Source organism: Aptenodytes patagonicus, chromosome 3 (genome assembly GCF_965638725.1).
Source record: "Aptenodytes patagonicus chromosome 3, bAptPat1.pri.cur, whole genome shotgun sequence".
NCBI classification, from domain to species: domain Eukaryota; kingdom Metazoa; phylum Chordata; class Aves; order Sphenisciformes; family Spheniscidae; genus Aptenodytes; species Aptenodytes patagonicus.
Window position 1 is genome coordinate 111271145 of NC_134951.1, and position 20143 is coordinate 111291287.

The window sequence follows — 20143 nt, forward strand, 5'->3', positions numbered from 1 at the left end:
GTTTGAAGTATTTGATCATAAAACTCACTGTAGAAAACAAAGATCCAAGACAAAGCCTGCAGAAAACAAAATACCTTGAGGAACAGAGCTGACTGAAGTAATTGCTGCACTGAGTGAAGAGGTCAGCTGCAGGCAGATAATACATAGTATTTGACAGCTGTTAGTCATCATTTATGAACACACCAATTTCATATTCCATTCTTTCTTGGCTGAATAATTTGGTGTCAAAGCAGGGCATCAAATCACTCAGAAAGATCAATAGGAATACTATCCCCATTTTGTCTGCTTAAAGATACAACAAGGATGGGGGAAAAAAAAAAAATCACTAATAAGATGAGTGTATTGAAAAAGGACATAAAAAACCATCACTTGAGCCACTAAAAAAAAAGTCAAATTAAAAAAAAAAAATCTTAAAACAGATTCTCTTGAGGGGAGATTTTCAGGTTTGTGTCACACATCTTTTTTTGCTTCTTCTGAAGAACAGTTTCTTGTTTGTGCTGTTACCTATTCTAAAACAAACATGGCATAGCAGAAAACAGACACAAGGATGACACCCAAAAGGCAGCATGAAGGTTGACCATTGCTAGCTTAAAACATTGCAGTAATATATTCTGCACTTAATCTATTCTAAAAGTTACCGTTAAGACATTCTGTGTAAGAAACCAAATGCGATATAACAAAAGTATTCAACTACATACTCATCTTTCATTCTGTGCTTCACTAGTTTTTTTAAAAATGTAAATTTTATGACCCAGCATAAACAAGAAATCTAGCAATAATGCTACTATGTCAAAGTTCGAAAGGTAAGTGTATAATATCAACCATAATTAATTACCAAAAACCTGGATTCATCAACCCAAACCAATGGAGTTGTTCAAACTGTGTCGGTCATCTGGCCATTAAACTTACATTTACCAATTAAATAAATATTAAAATACACTTAACCATTAAAATATATTTACAAATTTTAAAAGTTGCATTGCAATGACTAGCTCTGCAAGAAAAAGTCCATAGTATTCCAGTCCTGGAGTCGCCGTATGCCTAGACTTTCAGGGCTGCTTTGAGCTCTTGCACCAGCTCCTCTAACCCTGCCTCAATCTATGGAGCAATAAACAAGACAGTAATGTTTGGAGTTTTATTCTAAAATGCTGAAAGCCCCAGCATGTGGGCATAGATACCATTATCTAATCTAACAGTCACTACCCACTAGAATACATCTCACATGATGGCTCTCCTCCTCCCAGCACTGAGTCACTGCACAAACAGCGCAGCTGGCTGCAGACAGGCTACACAACGCGTAGCTGAGCTAGAGGCGCCAGCACCAGATGCAGGGTGACCTCAGCTCCATCTGAAGCATGTTGTCGTCTACAGAAGAGCAGCTACCTTGTTACTGCAAGTAACTGCATGTGCTCTTGGACACAGATTTAACTAGATACAACCGTTTATAGAAAGAAATAAAGAAGTGCTTTAACATGCTGGTTATTTTGAACTTAGCTACAGTCTTTTGAACTTAGCAGTCTGCGTTTTAATAGCTTAATCCTCTAATCTTCTTCTGCACAAGTTCAGAAAAGGAAAAGGTGTGTCTGCTAGGGCCCTTCAAATTTGCAGGAACTTGTCTGAATAATAAAAACTGAATATAAACATTAAACTTGCACTTCCATCTTTAAATATCAAATATTTATTCATCATTCCAAAATTCAGCATTTACCACAGAGCTCACTCTCCTGTACGGTCACATAAACCTACTGAATACGCATCTCAAGACCTATACATTAATGCTTATGTACCATGGAATGAACACACACCACCCCCCAAATTTTGTAATTCATTAACAAAGAGGAAATATAGTCTAAATCATGTCAACACAGATTGCAAATTTCCATCAACCACAGGCAGCCTCCACTGAGACCGAGAGCATTCATGAATAAAAAGTACACTTGATGCATCAGTAACATGACCTCAGCAGAAATGATCAAAATTTAACCTCTTTGCATCTTCCTAAGCTCTCTCAGTTGCATGAACTTCACTTTGCATCACCTAAACTGAGCTCTTGCTATATGCTCTCACTAAAACTCTTACCAAGTTCACTTTATTTTTTTTCAAGTGCTAACAGTCCGGACAGCTTCTACCTGAGCATACTGCACATCATTTCAGAGAAACCCAGACAAGAGCTAGTCAACTTGATAAAAATAAGCAAGAAACAGACACTTAGAAGATCTGCAAAGTTTGACTGTTTAAAGGCAAGAGGTTTGTGAAGTGAGTTTATGTATATGCTCTGGAACTGACAATTACTTCCAGTTTCAACAGTGGTGGACCTCTGGTTCTTTAAACAGTAGTGAAAGGTGAGACTGTTTCATTTGTGTCTTTTTTTAAAGTTTGTATCAAAGTTAACAATCAAATTGTTACACTTAATGCAAAAATTATAAAGGCATTTTAATTTACTACATGTATCATGATTTTGAAACACTACACAAATCTAGAGGTCATTACAGCTACCTCCAATGTTCAAGCACCTATATCCTGATTGATCACCACTGCATGTAACACTTCCCCTGTCGATTTGATTTTCCCCATACACTAGTATTAAAACATCCAAAACACTAGTATTTGACCTACAGGTTGGGGTTTTTCCCCCCTAAAAAATGTCTGAAACCAGGACACCAGCTATGTATTATTTCTCATTCCATTGTGATCAAAGTCTGCAACATCATCCAACTCCTCCTGTTCTCCTTTGTACTTGCGTATCTCAACTTGCATCAGCAGCGAGGACTTACTTTGTTCAGCAAAACACCAAATAAAATGTGATCATTCCAAATGATGCAGGAGGAACTGCCTGTTCTTATGCTCCTCGCACTTCCACAGCAGTCCTCCCCTCTTCCACCTTACCTAGGAACCTCCCTCTCAGTATCTGTCAAATGCTTTACTGAAGCCCAGGAACACCCCATGAACTGCCTTTCTTCTTTTGTAAAAGAAAATATTATCCGGGTACAGTTTACCGTGCTATGTTTTATCTGGTTAATTATTCTTTTCTTCAAAAGTAGTTCTAAAGCTTTTCACATTAGCAAGGTCAAACTAAGAGGCTTTCATTTCTTTGATCAAAAGGGATTTAAGGTCTAACAACAAGCTTTTATGTTATAACCTCAAACCACATTAGTTGGAAATAAGAAAATAAGAGAAAGAACTAGGTTTTATCAGTCAAGCAAAAACTGGTAACCAACCACCACCACGATAAAGACATGAAGAGGCAACTATAAACCTGAAGGTTATTAGATACAGGATTTCTAATAGAGAAAGGGATATATTAATGCTCTTTGATCAAACCTCGTCAAGCCCAGTTTTCCTCTCCTTGACCTTTTCAACTTATTATGTAAACTAACAGAACACATGAACTTATCTGGCATAAGCCAGATTGCAGGAAGTCATCTATGCACATCAAATTTTAGAAAAAAAATAAGAATCTCAGTAGCAGAAAAATCTACTTCCATTGGCAACTCACCCTCAGTGGTATTGTAGTGAGTATGGTTGGGACAGAACTAATTTCATAAAAGGGAACCACAATAACCAAAAATCCTGAAAAACGTAGAACAGTTTCTAATCCCAATTTCATGTTTTGCATTAAACAGGAAAAAACCCACAGAAATGAAAATTTTGCAGAAAGGGTAAGATTTCAAAGAGACATTTTCAAAAGTGTTAACTAAGATACTTGTCAGAATCATCCTTCAAGCAACATCCATATTCAATTGCAGCAATTAAGGCATCAATTTTGCCAATGTAGTCAAAAGACTGCTTAATGGAAAAGCGCCCTTCTCAGTCTGCTAAACATGTCAATGTTACCCAACATCTACAGCTATTCAGTACTGTAACCAGACAGCACCCATTACCTCTCCCTAAAGCCAGTTATTAAGTCTCTGAAAGTTAGCCTTGACAGAACTAAGGAAAACTTTACTGTGAATGAGAAGAAACTGTGAATGGAAAGAAAATGAGAGGCACTAAAAAAAAAAAGTCGTTATTATACCAGAACTCTGTTTTCCAGAAACTTTGAGGGCAAGGCAAAAAAAAAAAAAGTCTTTAGGATGAGGTAAACAACACTGACTGACGGGTCTTTTTGCCTCTGTCTCCTGTCCTGCTATGCAATGCAGAGGCTGGAAAGATTGAAATGGCTGCAGGCTGTTCCATGAAACTACCTCAGCAAGCTCAACTTGAAAAGTTTACTGATGTAACTTTGACCTGCTGGAAACCCTTAGCTTAGGCATTAACAAAACCCCTTTGATTCCATCTAAACCACGTCTCTGGAATGCAAACTTCATGTAGATTTTGTAACATGCACAGCACACAATACAATCATATGACAGTAGTCTACTGACCACTCTTATACCCTAAACCAAAAAGCCAACTACTGTATTATATTCATATGCCTATCTCAGATTAGAACTGTTTGCTTAGTTACAATCTAATCAATCCATACACCTTTAAAGAAATCCTACTTCCTTAAAATAAGCTGTCAGATAAACGGCACAATTTCAAAAGCAAAGGAAAACTGGAAACAGTACATCTGGCCACTAACTAGGGAAAGGTCATGGGCTGTGGGAAATCAGTAGAAACCAGGCTACCAGGGACAGAAAGTGACAGGCAAACTTTCCTTCCTTTAAATTATTATACCTACATTGCTACTGAATTGTGGGATGCAGGTTTTTTTCTTTCAGTATTTCCACACGTTTTCAAAACAGCTCAGGAATTATATATGTAATAATTACTAATTTACAGGGTAAAAAAATGTAAGTTATTTTACCATAGTTAAAAATTAAGATTAGCAAAATCTCAGAAAAAATACTTTTAATCTGTAAAATCAAAAACATTCCTTTAAGTCCATCAGTAAATAAGAAACTGCTACCCTTGTCAGCCTCTGAACTTGTACTACATAAAACTAAGAAGCCTCTCAAAAGATGTTATGAAAACCACACCACATCAATACTACTTTCTAGCACAGTCACACACCAAGTTTTCTTTAACAGTATCATCCCAATCCACGATATGAACTTAAACTGTACGCAAACTTGAAGTATTTAACAATTACAAAACCCCCTAATATTCCACTGTCGTGTTCATGCAAACTTCTAACAATTTTGAGTACTTACGACAGAAGTCGGTCAAGTTTTGGTCCATTACGTCCCTGAAGGCCAACAGGGGGCTTGTATACCTTCATTATTCCTTACAATCTATACACTTTCTCTGTTTCTGGTGTTCTTGGTCTCTTTATTTATGAAGCAGTGATGATTTTGAAGTTATTTATAAACATTAACTCATTAAATTCCCAAGTGTCATATTAGATACCAACTCAGTGACTCATATTCCTGACAATATATTCATTACGGCTGGAAGAGAAGGTAAATTTACATGCACGAGTAGCACACAGAGGCATGCCATGAACTAATCTTTTATTTTAAAATAGTATTTGACATTAAGTAACTCTGAAGTTATTAACAAATACCATGTCAACTGAAGTTGGCTCATTATCAAACAATCAGTGGAATTTATAACACTGCCTGACTACCGCTCTGGCAAAATGAAAAATAACCCATACAACAAAACATCCCTTCATTTTGGAGGATCGAAAATGGAAGCTGGAGTGTTTTAGAGCTTGTTATTACTGTACTTAAATGAGTGCAAGTTAAGGAAAATTACAGTTATCTTCAAGTACTCCCTGACAGGGAAAGCATACACCATGTTTTAAGGTTTCTTAAAAGAAAGTAACAAAGTTATCAATTCACCAGACAAAATGATTTCATTGACCACCTTAGGTGTAATCTTGGCCTCAAAAACCCCAGTGTTTTAGATCGCACATCTGGTCCTAGTGGCTTTACAGATTGTCATCACTGCGCAGTAAACAATGCAAATGTTCAAGTAACAAGCTCTGCAGCAAAATAAACAAAGTAATATTACTACTTTAGCACTTTTACTCAAAATGTAAGGCATCTAAATCCTTTCTAAAATAGAGAAAAATCTTTGAACCAAAATAATACACTTTTGTTGGCAACGATCTAATTTAATTCTTCAGTTTCCAATTTCCCCAAGATTCTTGAACACTGGTTATAAAAGTGAAGGAAAACACCAGATCAGTTGAAGAGCTCTCTCTAACATGCCATTCTTCACCAGTCACTCCTTTGGCAAAACATTTCTGAGGAAATGTTTCTATTTGCGCCTAGGAAAACCCTGAAGCTACAAGCCACATAATTTAACAATGGTATTAGTCCTTCTTTGAGCAGAGGGTTGGACTAGATGATCTCCACAGGGTCCCTTTTTCAACTTTAACTTTTATGTAAGCAGATTTTTTTCCTCAGGCTTAGAATAATTTAAAAAAATATCTTCCTGAACTTAACATGGGAGTCGGTCAAACACTACTGAACCCAGGTACACTTAAGGGGAGAGATATGAGACCAGCTTTTAAAGACAACTATTATCAAGCCACATCTTAAACAAAACCTCCACCTCACAGACACATTTCACAAGCAATAGACTTAGCGAAGCCTGCCTTTCTACTGATCCGTCACAAACCCCATGTTCCTTCCTACGCAGTAACATTTATTCCCTTCTCTTGCATTCCCTGTAGTCTTGCTGCTCCCCACAGAATTCAATTCTGCCCACACCGCCTTTACCCTTTACTGAGACTGGAAGTGTCACTTGTAGATATGTTAAAAGTAATATACCTAAACCTTTTCTTCCCAACTATTTACTACTCTCTACATTATGGTAGTAAGACTATTGTTATTACAGTCTGAAAGCTGAAAGACAGTTACTACAGAAGAGAAGTTCTAGCTGAAAGTTAACTGAACTGTATTATAACCATATAGTTACAGTAGTAAAGAGACCGGAGAAGCATTTGTGAAATGTTTTAACAAGATTACGTGTTGTTCTTTAGGCTTAATGACACAACGGCAATAGCCTTTCCACAATCTGACTAGCAACATGAGTAAACACTCATTCCAGTTCTCTATCCTTCTTTAGGGGAAAAACAAATCAAAACCAGGACCAGACTTCAAAAGAGGACATTATATTAGATGAAAACAAGTAGAGCACACTGATCAAATGAGAAAGTGAAGCCCTAAGAATGCCATCTGATAATATGTCCTTTACACACAAAAAATTTCAAGATACTTGCAGCGCTCTTAATACAGGGCAGCACTTTTTTCTGAAGAGACGTCTATCTACAATGCTCCTCTGAAAAGTATTTCAGCATTATAAATTTCAATTAATACAGCCTTCTAAAGGAACAGGCAGGAAATAAAAATATTAAAAGTATTTTAAAAGTATTTTATATAAAAATATATTAATATTAATATAAAATTAATATTAAAATTAATTATATTATTAAAATAATAATATAAAAATATTATTATTATTTTCTGTAGAACAGAAAAAAATACCAAAAGAAAAAAGCTTTTTAAAAGTCTGTCAAAAGAAGCAACATAAAAGACCTTTATCATGACAGCAGACTTGCACGTAAACACAGACAGATTTGTAATGAGCTTCTTGCTATTTGTTTTTAAACAAGACGACTTTCAGATAAAGCGATCCCTGCTCAGATTTAAGAACATACTGCAGAAAAGAGACGGACATGTATGACCAATTCTGATGTCAAAACTTTGTTCAACACATATAGTTAGTTTATCAAATCTATAATACGAATTATTCCCAAACTAGCAATCTGGTTCTGCTCACCTCTGCATAAACAAACTAAATGCAAAATATCAAAATAGAAAAGACTTCAGTGCCAATTAGACCCAACATGTTAAAATATTTTTCCAGTTACCACCGAAAGCTATTAAATGCATTTACACCATCAATCTGGACCACTTCCTATTTATTCAAGGATCCTGTTCCCTGCATCTGCACTGCATGTGACCTAAATCACTCCCAGCATCCCTTCTGGAAGGGAACAGCTAATCTCCTGGGAATATTTTGACGGTAAAATAATCCAGGATTGCACCACAGGCAGTATGCTTGAGACAGCCCAAGGTCTTGATGTTTTCACTTAACCCAGTCTGACAGCACTATCCTAGAAGACTTTGCCATTTCATATACCCATATCCCAGACACTCAATCTACAGCACTAACCCATATTGCCACACAACAAAAGCGGGAATATGGCAGCTAGAAAGTTTGTTCCCAGAACTTGGGCACATGATCGATATGTAGCAATTATTAAAAGGAACTGAAAAAACCCGTATGTTAAAAATGCTACGGGTCTGAACAATATCCCACAGGGCATGGGACAGGGAACAGCTTAGCTTGGAGGAGTGCCGACTGGTCAGGGGAACAGGGACTACTCCCTGAGGGCAGCACAGATATAACCAGTATTGCTACAGCTGAAAGTTAAACTACTAGAGGTTCCATAAATGTATACACTGAAAGCAGAAAATGAAGGTTTCTTTGCTAAAGAACTAATATAGTACAAAGGCGAACAAGCTTTCCAATGCCAAACAATATTTTGTTCTAGTGCATCCACATTCAGGAAGAAAAATTCTGATTCTCCATGATGATTTAATTCTCTACTTCTAAATGTTAAAACATCCTTCCTTGCTTGCTACTTTCTTCTTTATAAGCATGTGTCAAAAACTGAAGGCACAACAGTCACTGGAAAATTAATTAGTCTGGTTAAAAATGACAGCAGTGAAATCTTCCAAGGCCTCCCATCTGATCTTCAACTCTTTCATGACAGGCCAATAGCAATTGCATTGTTTGAATGGGTGGAGGTCACGAACAAGGGATATAGCTACAATCAAAGTTTTTACACAGGAAAGCTGCACTACTGAAAATTGCAAACATACAAATGCTGCCCTAATGCAAGATAGCGATTTTAAGTCCTTGACATTTAATTTCTCATCATTAGTGAGGAGTTACTACATTCTTTAACTGAACACCTGTTCACTTATAATACCGTACCTTCTCTGGATTTCCAATTCTTCTTGTGATGGACCATTCTGTACTTGAGAGGGAAGCTGTGAATTCTGTCGAGGCAATGTAGGACCTAAAAGAGAGGACAGACCGTAAGTTAATGATTTAAACTTTTACTTTGCAAAAAAGCACAAAAATCAAAGAAAAAGGCCAGCCATCACATGACATTATAGGAACTGTTTACTTCTGCTTTTTAAGCCAAACAAGCTCAACAACATAATACAGCAAATAAAAACTGCAACAAATGTTACCTTACATATTTGCAGAATGGATTTATTTCACATGGATGAAAAGGTTTCACAGAAATGCAAAATAAATTTCATATATGATGGGACTGAAAAGCTTTGAAAAGCACTCCAAGTCTGAGATTTTCTTAAAACAATGAACAAATACTCTTGGGGGAACAGAAAAGGCTCAAAAAATTAAAACACTCACCTAAATAGAACACTGGAAATAAAAAAAAAAGAACAGGAGAAAAAAAAACATCAGAAGCTTATCACCATATTGAGAGAAGGAAGATAAAGTATGTTTCTACAGGTCACACCAAAATTTACTCAGATTTTAGCTCATCAACTTGGATCAAAGACCTTCCTTTGTGGATAGGCAAGTACTGCGTCCAAAGGAACAGAGGCATATAGTGAATGAACAAACCGTGCATTCTGCTAAGCACAAGAAATGCAGAAGAGAAGGACATGCAAATACATCTTCGACTTTTACTAATGGGCAATTCTGAATTATACATCTTTCAAATAATTGTATATGCCCGATCTGTCTTCTAAAAACAGAGGCTTTTCCACTTTCCTCACAAATGTCTTTACAGCACAAAATTATTTAAAAAGAAATAATAGAAGTGAAGGATGGAGAAATGTGGAATGGAATACAGTAGATCATGCATTGTTTCTGTAAGAATGGGCAGTAAAACAGGAAATTATTTAGACCATAGCTACACCTAAGATTATGGAATTCATAAGCAAATGCAGAATTGAAAACAACAAAAATGTATCCAGTTCTGAAAAGGTCCCAAAGCAAAACAGTAATTTCTTGCTGAGATTCCACCAAACTAGTTAGAGTGGTGAAGTTGTAATGAGATCTCCCCTATCTCAGATACCAAAATGTAAAAGTTGTTTGCCATCTGAAGTTGTGAAAGTCATCCAAAAACCATGAAGAGACCACGTGTGATATACTGAGACATCAAGGACAGGCGATCTGCCTCAGATTCAGCAAATGAGTACCCTGTTTAAAGGGTATACAAAAGGTTCATTCGTACAAAAGGGTATACAAAAAGGTTTATTTACTCAAAACAGCATAGTATTGTTTCTACTGTGGTCATAAAGACAACGAATCCTGAAAATTATGAGAGTGTATACCATCTACTGTACCCTACAGTTGAAAAGTAACGTAAGAACTTACTTCTAGAAGATAAAAGCAGGAAGTGTACTACAGAGGTTGTGTCTTCCTTATTTATTCTTGTCAGCAAGTGTTAGGTGTTTCACCTAAGTGTCAGGTCCTCATACCTAAGTACATGATGTTGCCCTGGATGTACTATTTTTGCTTGGAGTACCTCCAAGAGATACCCACAGACATAAACTGATATTATTTTTAATGCAAAAGATTTAACTGCAATGATAATTAATAATTAAGTTATCAGTAAGTAGAAACATCTGTCATATTGCTCATCTGGAAAATTTTTCTGCTTTAAAACTTCTGAAGTCACACATCCTCCTCTGTCATCTCCCCTGTGTGACAGGTGGTAGGCTTTTATGTCCGTTAAGCTATGACCACAGCTCCCAAGCAGCCGGGCGGTTTGCTTTCTGCACCATGCTGCAGCCTTTCATGGACTTTTAGAAGTAGATGCAATCCAGCAGCAGCTGTGTTGCTGCTTAAAGCTGCTATATACCACTGTCGCTTGCCACATTTAATATAGTCCCTTCCCTCAGATCTGCCGTTTCTCAGTATGAAACACATTGACCTAAAAATTAATAACAAAGAACAAAAATAAAAAGAAATGGTCATACTATGGCCATTTACCAACCGGAACTATTTTGTACAGAAAATACAGCAGAAATGAAAACCTCAAACTTCTACCCATTTAATCTTTAAGAGTATTTAACAGTCTTTTTGAACAAGGTATTATCATGCTGCAGTAGCTGAGTTTGGACTTCCACTCTACAACCCTTCTGCTAGTGTCCCCCCAACTCTTTATTTTGCTAGCACCACTGGAATCCGACCACCTAGCTTCACTTCCACTGGCTATTCAAACCAGCCTAGCTATCAGAAAACCTGTTCTCATAGTCTGAAACTTTGTTTTAGATCACGCTGTCAGAAAATCACATTCTCTGTAAATTCTGCAGAACACAACCGTCAGCAAGCCAAGCTAACGTAACCTGGCCAACCTACTCCAGTAAATTATATGCTTCTTTCATAGCTATACATGCAAGAGAGCCAAAAACAATCACCTGCTAACAATTAACATGGTTGTTCTAGTATTTCTTATACATTTTTGCCATAAGGAAATGCAACCTGAGTATACCAAAGGCTTTCAGGAGAGAAAAGTTCAGCTACCAAGTCATTTGGCCTGTTCTCTGACAAATTCCTCTCTGCAAGCATAGACTCTTAATAACCACCATGCTAACAAACACCAGCAAGTTAAAAGTACATACCAGGCAGAAAAGTAAGCTGACACGCCGGAGGGAAGGGATACCATCCAGAGGGACCTTGACAGCCTTGAGAGGTGGGCCTGCACAAACCTCATGAAGTTCAACAAGGCCAAGTTGCAAGGTCCTGCACGTGGGTCGGGGCAATCCCAAGCACAAATACAGGCTGTATAGCAGCCGTCAGTACCTGAAGGGGGCCTACAAGAAAGCTGGAGAGGGACTTTTCACAAGGGCATGTAGTGATGGGACATGGGGTTATGGCTTTAAACTGAAAGAGGGTAGATTTAGATTAGATATAAGGAAGAAATTCTTCAGTATGAGGGTGGTGAGGCACTGGAACAGGTTGCCCAGAGAAGCTGTGGATGCCCCATCCCTGGAAGTGTTCAAGGTCAGGTTGGATGGGGCTTTGAGCAACCTGGTCTAGCGGAAGGTGTCTCTGCCCATAGCAGGAGGGTTGGAACTAGATGATCGTTAAGATCCCTTCCAACCCAAACCATTCTATGGTTCTGTGATTCCATGTTTTATCCTATAAAATTAAGTTATTACAGCAAGCCAAGACCACCACTTCATTGCTGAAATACAACTGTCTGGATAGTGGGACAGATGGTATAATAAATAAATAAGCAGGGGCTAGCTAATAAAAAACTCTCTCAGAGGCTTTTGAACACTTCAAGATACTTCAGAAACATCAACCCCCAAGAGAAATATTCACAGATACTGCCTGGAAAAAAGTCTGATCCTCTACAGGATTACTTTATCTTCAGAGACCAGTACAAGCCAAGTAAGAGACGAGGCTGAATGGTCTATTCATCCTGAGTTTAAGGAAAACCTAACATCTTTCTTTTTCTAAAGAAAGCACAGATGGTGCACTCCACGGCACACTGACAGAGGATATAATTTCATACTAATTTGTTCAGCAGCCATTCCAGTTTAAATGCTTTCTGTTTTTCAGCTTATTCTCACCTTTGCTTCACCCTTCCTCTATGACAGTTCAGGCAACTGTGTAGTGAGAGATGGACTGGAAATCCAATGCATTAAAAATCCCAGGGGAAAAAGCCTGCAAGAAGTGTTTCCACCAGCTAGATCAGGGTCGGTTCTGGTTCTTTATGCAGTCACACAGACAACTATGCTGGCATAGCTCAGAGAATGACATCAGACTGCTGGGGGCTGCTTGAGCCAAATTACGCATCCCCAACATCACCTTTTTAAACCACAACCAGAGTTGTAGTTTATCAAACTCCTTAACTTCATTTTCACCTCCAGTTGACTTCTTACCTCTGTTCTCCATTCAAGAGCTGATTTAATCCCAGTTGCACAACCCTATGGAAGTATAATTAGCAAACTGGAGATGGAAACACATGGTTTCTCCTCCCTTGATGCCTTTCAGTTCCTCAGTTCCTTCAATCTTTGCAGTTACATTGTCTGCTTTGGAGTTTCACCCCACTTCTTTTAATGTCACCTGCCTTACACTAGCAGCATTGACATAGCACCTGGCTGACACTGAAGACATCATATCTCTATGAGGTAATAGACCTAAAATCCCACAAGTATCTACTGTTCAAGATTGGAACAATACATGTACTACAGGTTATACAATGAGCTACAGTGTGTATTTTCATTTGGCTGGACAGGCTTGCTTGGGAGCTGGTAACGTAAGGATAGGTGAAGTGGTTTTTGGGGGACCACTGGCAGTCAGATCACATGAAGTCTTCCTCCGAACCCCGCATACCCTAGGGTTCAAGAAAGCCGAAACACACACAAAAAACCCACTCCTGCAATTACTGTACTGTTCAGAGTACAGCATTAAAAGACAAAAAAAAAGTCTTATTTTTTAAAAATCTAGCACCTCTAGAAAAAGTTGGTCAACTGTTACACAAGAATTTGAGGTGAAGATCTCAATTTTTCCCCCAGAGAAACAGTTTATATAAACAACTCGGTAATGAAGAATTCCCACTCTTTCATTTCTCAGTATTAGTGCCAAAACTAAGCAACATTCCAATTACACAGTATGATATTCAAATCAAAGTATGACTGACTTTTCAAAGGAAGAATGAATTGAAAGCAGACAGCAAGTTAATTTATATAGGCATATGCTATAAAGATAAGTGTGATGACTAATTGTAATCTTTAAAGAAGATTTTCAGTAAGGACAGTTTGAGTACACCTACTAAGCAAAGAACACACCCCAGGCAAGAGTTCAAAACCACAGCAAAAAGATGTATTTCTGTTGTAGAATATAAGAACTTTAAAAAAAAGCAAAACAAACCAAAAAACACTGTATTTTACTAAATGCTTAAAGGTTTTCTGAATGAATGAAAAGCAGGCTTTTTCAGAGATCTATACTAGGAAGTAATAAGGAAAATTATTATGGTGAAGTAACCTCTTTCACTTGTCTCTAGCTCCTTCTCCTCCCATTCAGAGCCTGTCCTGCTCTAGGACATCACAGAACAAAGTCTGGGGAGACTTGCTAACTAGCCTTCCGCAGAAGCAAAACGGCACCACTCCTCTAGACCTGGACTTGTATTACGGATTTATAAGCAAGACTATGATGGTCAAAAACAGGGGCATTAACAAGTGACAAAACTATTATCTAGTACTTCTATTCGGTGAATCACCTTCCAGCGAAGACTTATCTTTCCTTCAAATATCTACTTCCTCATACACAGGTACCACTTTGTAAGTACCCTCAGCTGAGTTAATTTACTCATCACTTTGATTTATTTTAGCAGAGTGGTAACTATGTTGCATTTTCTATATTGACAGTAAATGTTTTCCATTTCACTTCACAAGCACTTTTACCTGATCAAGGTAATAAAAGGGACCAAGAATAACAAAAATATTCATTAAAATACATTTGAATCTAAGTAGAGATAAGCCTCCTATCAATGCCAGCAGAGCCTTGGAAACAGAGTGCTCATAACCCGGGTGCTAGGCTTGGCTCAGCACTAGCTTGCTGGGTGACCTCAAGCAGGCTTGCGGTTTCCCTCTGCCGTCCTTTTGTGCAGGGGGAGACAGAGACAAAGCTTCGACAGTAGAGTACTACGGTTGCTTAATGAAACTACAATATCACAATCTTTAAAAAAGCAAGTATCAAAAGTTAAATATATCAATGCCATCTATTGCAGGATATTTATTACTTTTTTCCCCCCGTTCTGTCAAAATCTGATTAAATAGCAACGTTATACATGACAACTGTCACTTTTTGCATATAATACTAAAGAAAGGAGCCTTTCTAACAAAGCTGTATTTCCACGATTATGCTCATGATTTTATGACAACATCCTGTTCCCAAAAGGCAGCAGATTTAATACGGCTACGACTTCTACTGGTAATATTTTTAAGACAACAATATAAACCCTCAAGAGAAAAATATATTAACATTCCCCAATATTTATTAAACAAAACTTTATCCACAAAATTAATGTACTTCTATGTATGTTTGACATGCAGTTAAGACCAACTACCAGATTTTAATGAAATTCTTCTGGTTGCCTAATCAAACTTTAATGCTTTCACCTGATACACCACCAATCCTGAAGAACCACACAAATCAGAAATACCACACAAGCAACCCTTAAAAGGGAGTATAACTCTGAAAACTTAGCAACTCTCTCTTCACTTCCAAATACCACAACTAACACTGATGATGCTTTCAATAATCTTATGTGCAATTAAAATGGAACAGAAGTATTTTGTCCAAGGAACAGTTAAAACTTCCTTTAGGTCAATATTTTGGCATATAAATCAGGATTAATCAGGATTAGCTATTATAGAATCTAGTAACTACAAAAAAATTTCTTTAATCAATCCCACATTTAAAAGGAAAAGAAAAAACTTACAAGCAAAAATAGAGATATTATCCATCTTCTGACAACACAGATAATAATACCACATCATGTTACTCCCATTCTGACAGAGAGTGCTGACAGCCTGCTCCAGAGGCTTGCCAACAGTACAGGTATAGCATAATTACTTCATTGCAGTAGCATCATTTTCCTCTCAAAACAAGTTTAACATGATGTGAACCACAACAGTACGAGGAAAAGCATTTGAAATCTGCCCCAAGCCCCGCGTATACATTTCTTATTTCAGTCTCCTATAGTCTCTATACATATTCCAATTAGGCAACCCCAGTTCTTGTTTCAGTTTGCATTTCCCAAAGACACTAAATTATTCAGTCTTTGATGTAAGTAAATGCATTCCCCTATCAGCAAGGATTTAATGAACTATCTTTGCTGTAAGAGAAAGGACCACACATTAGTATACAGCTGTGGAAAAAGCATGCATCTTTTCCCCATAAAGGTTTGATTATTTAATAACTGGACAACCTAACTTCTAGGGTTACTAATAATTTCAAAGAAATTTAACCTCAATTTTTTTTCCCCAAGGTAAGACTAACAAAATAAAGAGACCCTGGAAACAACAACAAAGCTTCTTTTTCCTCCTCCTCATTTTCCTACGAATTAAGTGTCATCTAAGGCAATATTAGAACAGCTTCACTGAAGCCATTCCTGTCCTTGCCTTTACATCCAGAATATCCCAAAATCTTTTCAAGAACCAATATATAACTGTTAAAGATTAGTACAAAAGCCATCATGAATCTTACATATATGTAATTCTATTAGAAAGAATTAGAATAGGCTTATTTACAGTTGTATGACATCCTTCAGTTGTTCTTTTGCCGCTTTCACCTTCTGCAACGAACAACCCAAAGTAACTCCTCAAATGCAAATTACACATATATAAATCTCATAATTAGTTTCTTATTCTCTTAGCAAGGCTTTCCTGGGACTGAAGACAGATGCCACACAAAACAACGCCAATTCCAGCTGAACTAGAAGGCACTTTTTGCAGCAAAACTGAGTATGATACCCCTTTGTTCCTCCCATCTCCCAACACACACTTCCCTTACTTGCCCTCATTCCTTCAAAGGAATAATCCATTTTCTCACACATCAGAGAATTTTCTCAGCCATCTAATTTCCCTTCATTGAGGCTTTTCTCTCATTCCAGAATCACTTTGATTGCAACACTAAGCTCTACTTAATGCAGATATGAAAATTTTCTTTGTAATGCAATGCAAAACCTTCGCAGAAAGCAGTTATCTTTACTCTCGACAATTAAGACCAATTACTGAATACCTGAACACACTGCACACAGCCTTAAAGCCAGAAATCCTCTTCAAATGACCTCTTAAACTGATGACACATACTTGTCATTTAATGAAGGTGTAACTTTTGACCACCTCAGACAACTATTTAATGAGTAAGTCTTTCAGTATTTTCCCAAATGAGTGCCAGAAACAAATCTTGGTTTGTTTTTAATACATCTCCAAAACAGTATGGGGCAGGAACTTGTAGCATTAGTCTACCCTAAAATTCCAGAAGAAAGTGCAGTTCTGCGTTGTCTTTCTCTTCTGGATTTGCAGGTGGCCTACAATCTGCTCTACTAGCTAGCAGCCAGCAGGAAAATAGGGTCTGGTTGAATAGCTACTAGCTAATATGATCATTCAAACCAGAACGGAGTGAAAACACTTTGACTTTTACATTGATTTAAATGTAAGTGTTCCAGCATAAGAGAAATTAGGACGATCACATGATCGGCACTGCAAAGGGGGGGGGGGGGGGGGGGAAGAGGCAGCGTATTTCAGACAATTTCACTTAACAAGGCAGCCATCAGTTCAGAGACCTTTGAGACAAACCTGTACTGTCTTTTAGAAGAAAATTGCCAGTTGCAGTAAAGCCTTTACTCTACTCCAATTTCAAACACTTTCATTCTGCAATCCAAACTCATTAGAATGACAAAAAGCCCGTCCCACTGCCTGCTCAGTGGTACAGGCACCCACTGTCTTCGCCTCTGCTTCTGTAGATCCACTAGAGGGAGATCCTAAATTAAACAACCTCAAATTATGCCACCAATACAACAGGTGAAGATGCCAACTGCAAGCAAAGATCAAGGACATTTTTCAAATATATGCAAGAGAAGGAGATTATGTCAATTTTTTTTCCTTTTAAAGAGTGAGAACAAGCCATAAGTAACAGCTGACTTGCAAACCAAAAGGATGTTCACGAAATAATCTTTAATATTCCTCAGAAGTCATTTAGATTCCTGTGAACTCTTGCATAAAGTTTGAAATTCATCTACAATTTTATGAATTTCTGAACAGTATGCTCGGCTAACATTAAAACTGCTTTCCTTTTATGAACAAAATAAAACTTAAAATAACCAAGCTAATAAAAGAAATTGCCAAAATGAGAAAACACAGCACAAAATAAGGATACTGCAAGAATCAAACTTTCATTGTAAGCGATTCTAGAGTAAAAGGGAAGTTATCTATATAGAATTTCTTTATTTTATGTGAGTCGGAGATTCTATATGCTGTTTTAGATATATTAGAAAACACAGCAATTTACATAAATTATTAAGACACAAGTTGTCCTCTTCAGGTACAGATTTTTGAATCAGTATCATCAGAATACCAACTATGACTGCTTATGTTAGAAATTTTTAAAAGTCTAGCAGATAAATTGGAAGAAACAAAACTATCAATACATAATGTGTTGATCTTCACATGTTACCACAAATTCTTTCATAACATATACCCCCCAAGACCTTTTAAAAAAAGGCTAATTTGTTGGGGGGGGGGGGAGAGAATAGGACACAGTTGCAATCCATTTCCTAAAATGAAGAGCTAATATTACAGCCTCAGAGCCAGTGACCTGACTAAGTAAATATTCAGCTATGTCAGAGATGCTTGGGGGGGAAAAACCCCAAAAAAACCACAACACCAAAGGATTCATTTCTAGCTGCACTTTTAGGAAATTATACCAACTATAGAGAAAAGAATGCATTAAACTGAGCAAGGAGTCCAATTAGTTTGTTTCTAAACTGCAAGCTACTTAGTATCCTATTCCATTATTGAAGCAGGCATGTTCAGAAAGATACTTGATCTTTTTTACTTCTTACACTGATACAGGTCAGAAAAATTAAGTAATATGTAGATCATACACTGACAAACCTCCCAGCTGATAAAACTTAGGAACACTTGTTGACAGTATTTCAACACAGATAAATTATGAATATTTATCTTTAAACATTGTCTGGAAGTAGTAACATGCTTACAAAAGCAATTCTATATGCATAATTATGAATTTTTTTACAAGCAGCAGTGCAAAACTACTCATTTTCAGACATTTGCTGAAGTGACACTGATAACATTAAGCTTTGTTTTTATTTCATCTTGATGGAAGCTAGAGCACCTACGTATCTGTGAAATAGGTAAGTGATAGCTACTCTTAAACAGCCGCAGTCCTTCTTGGCTGACAGAAGTTACAGAAGAACAGTTATCTCCTCCTGTGCCGATGGTGTCCACCATTAGTTTGTGATGCAGCTAATTAATGCATTTTGACTTGCACCTACTACTACCAGGTCAAATCACAGGAAAGAGAAACCAAGTGACTATCTTACAATTCAGAAAACTTAGAGGTTACAACCAGTCACTATCAAACATAATGACACAACTTAATTCATGTCCCTGTCCGACCTACATCTCAAAGCCGTTAACAACAAACTAGGTAGACTACAGCACAGTAGCCAGCAACCAGGATGTGATATTACAGTCATACTCAACTCTCATTTCATGAACCACACAAAAACCCACCTGAAAACAAAACAACCCCCCCAATCATCAGGGATTAACTGGTATTAAACTGAATGAAGTGGACAAACTCAAACTGAAGGGCCACTTCAGAGACCAATGAATAGACTACTGGCAGAACAATTTGGAAGAATTCAAGATTTGGGATGAGCAGAGGACTGAATTCTAAGTACAGTGGTTTTTTAGACTCATTGCAAAGCTCAGCTCCCCCCCTCCTCCTCCCATCATTTAAGAAATTACTGAAGTGATGCAACAGAAAGAAGAGTTATTTTCATTGAGTTGTTTGCTCCTGTGGAGTTACATTGATTCTAGGCTATTGTTTGAATGACATTTTCTATTATTAAAGTCACATTCAGGGAACCCCCTAAAAATACTTTTAGTTTTTTCCAAGTCTAAATAATGAGTCTTTATGAACTGAAGTGGCATCTTAGTTCAATAAAATTTCTACTTCTGCAGAATATAACAACGTAGCTGTTAGCTCACATGTACTTTGCATAAAACAGCAAGAGAACTAGTCATTAGACGAATTCCAATAATCTGTGAAATGAAAAACCAGACATACTGAGCAGTTAAAAAATGAGCACTGCCATGCCTGCCTGTCATTTCAGCCTCTCTGGTAACTCAGTTTTAGTGTTAGGAGAAGAAGGAGTTAAATTAAATGATGAAAAATATGTGTGTGTATATACACATACACACTCGTTTGAAACATGTTGTACCAAACTCTTCAAGTACAGGTAACAGGAAACAACATAAAATCCTCAAACTTGTGGTGATTACCATAAATCAGGCCTTTTCAGACTTTACATCAAATGAATAGAAACCAACACTTCGTGTGTTCCCAAATGTTGCTTGGGAGATAGATGATAAACAGTCAGAATGCA

General features: G+C 37.3%; 1 protein-coding gene across 7 annotated transcripts in view; it reads right to left on the reverse strand.

Moving 5' to 3' along the window:
• ENAH (ENAH actin regulator) overlaps nt 1-20143 on the reverse strand; it is a 102828-nt gene that overhangs the window by 31237 nt on the left and 51448 nt on the right. For 6 of the 7 annotated variants that reach the window (XM_076334657.1, XM_076334655.1, XM_076334660.1 and 3 more), the window contains exon 4: nt 8941-9025. In XM_076334657.1, coding sequence (XP_076190772.1) covers nt 8941-9025 — 85 coding nt within the window. Of the gene's footprint in view, nt 1-5135; nt 5253-8940; nt 9026-20143 lie in introns of those variants that run through there. The other variant, XM_076334658.1, reaches the window with a different exon arrangement.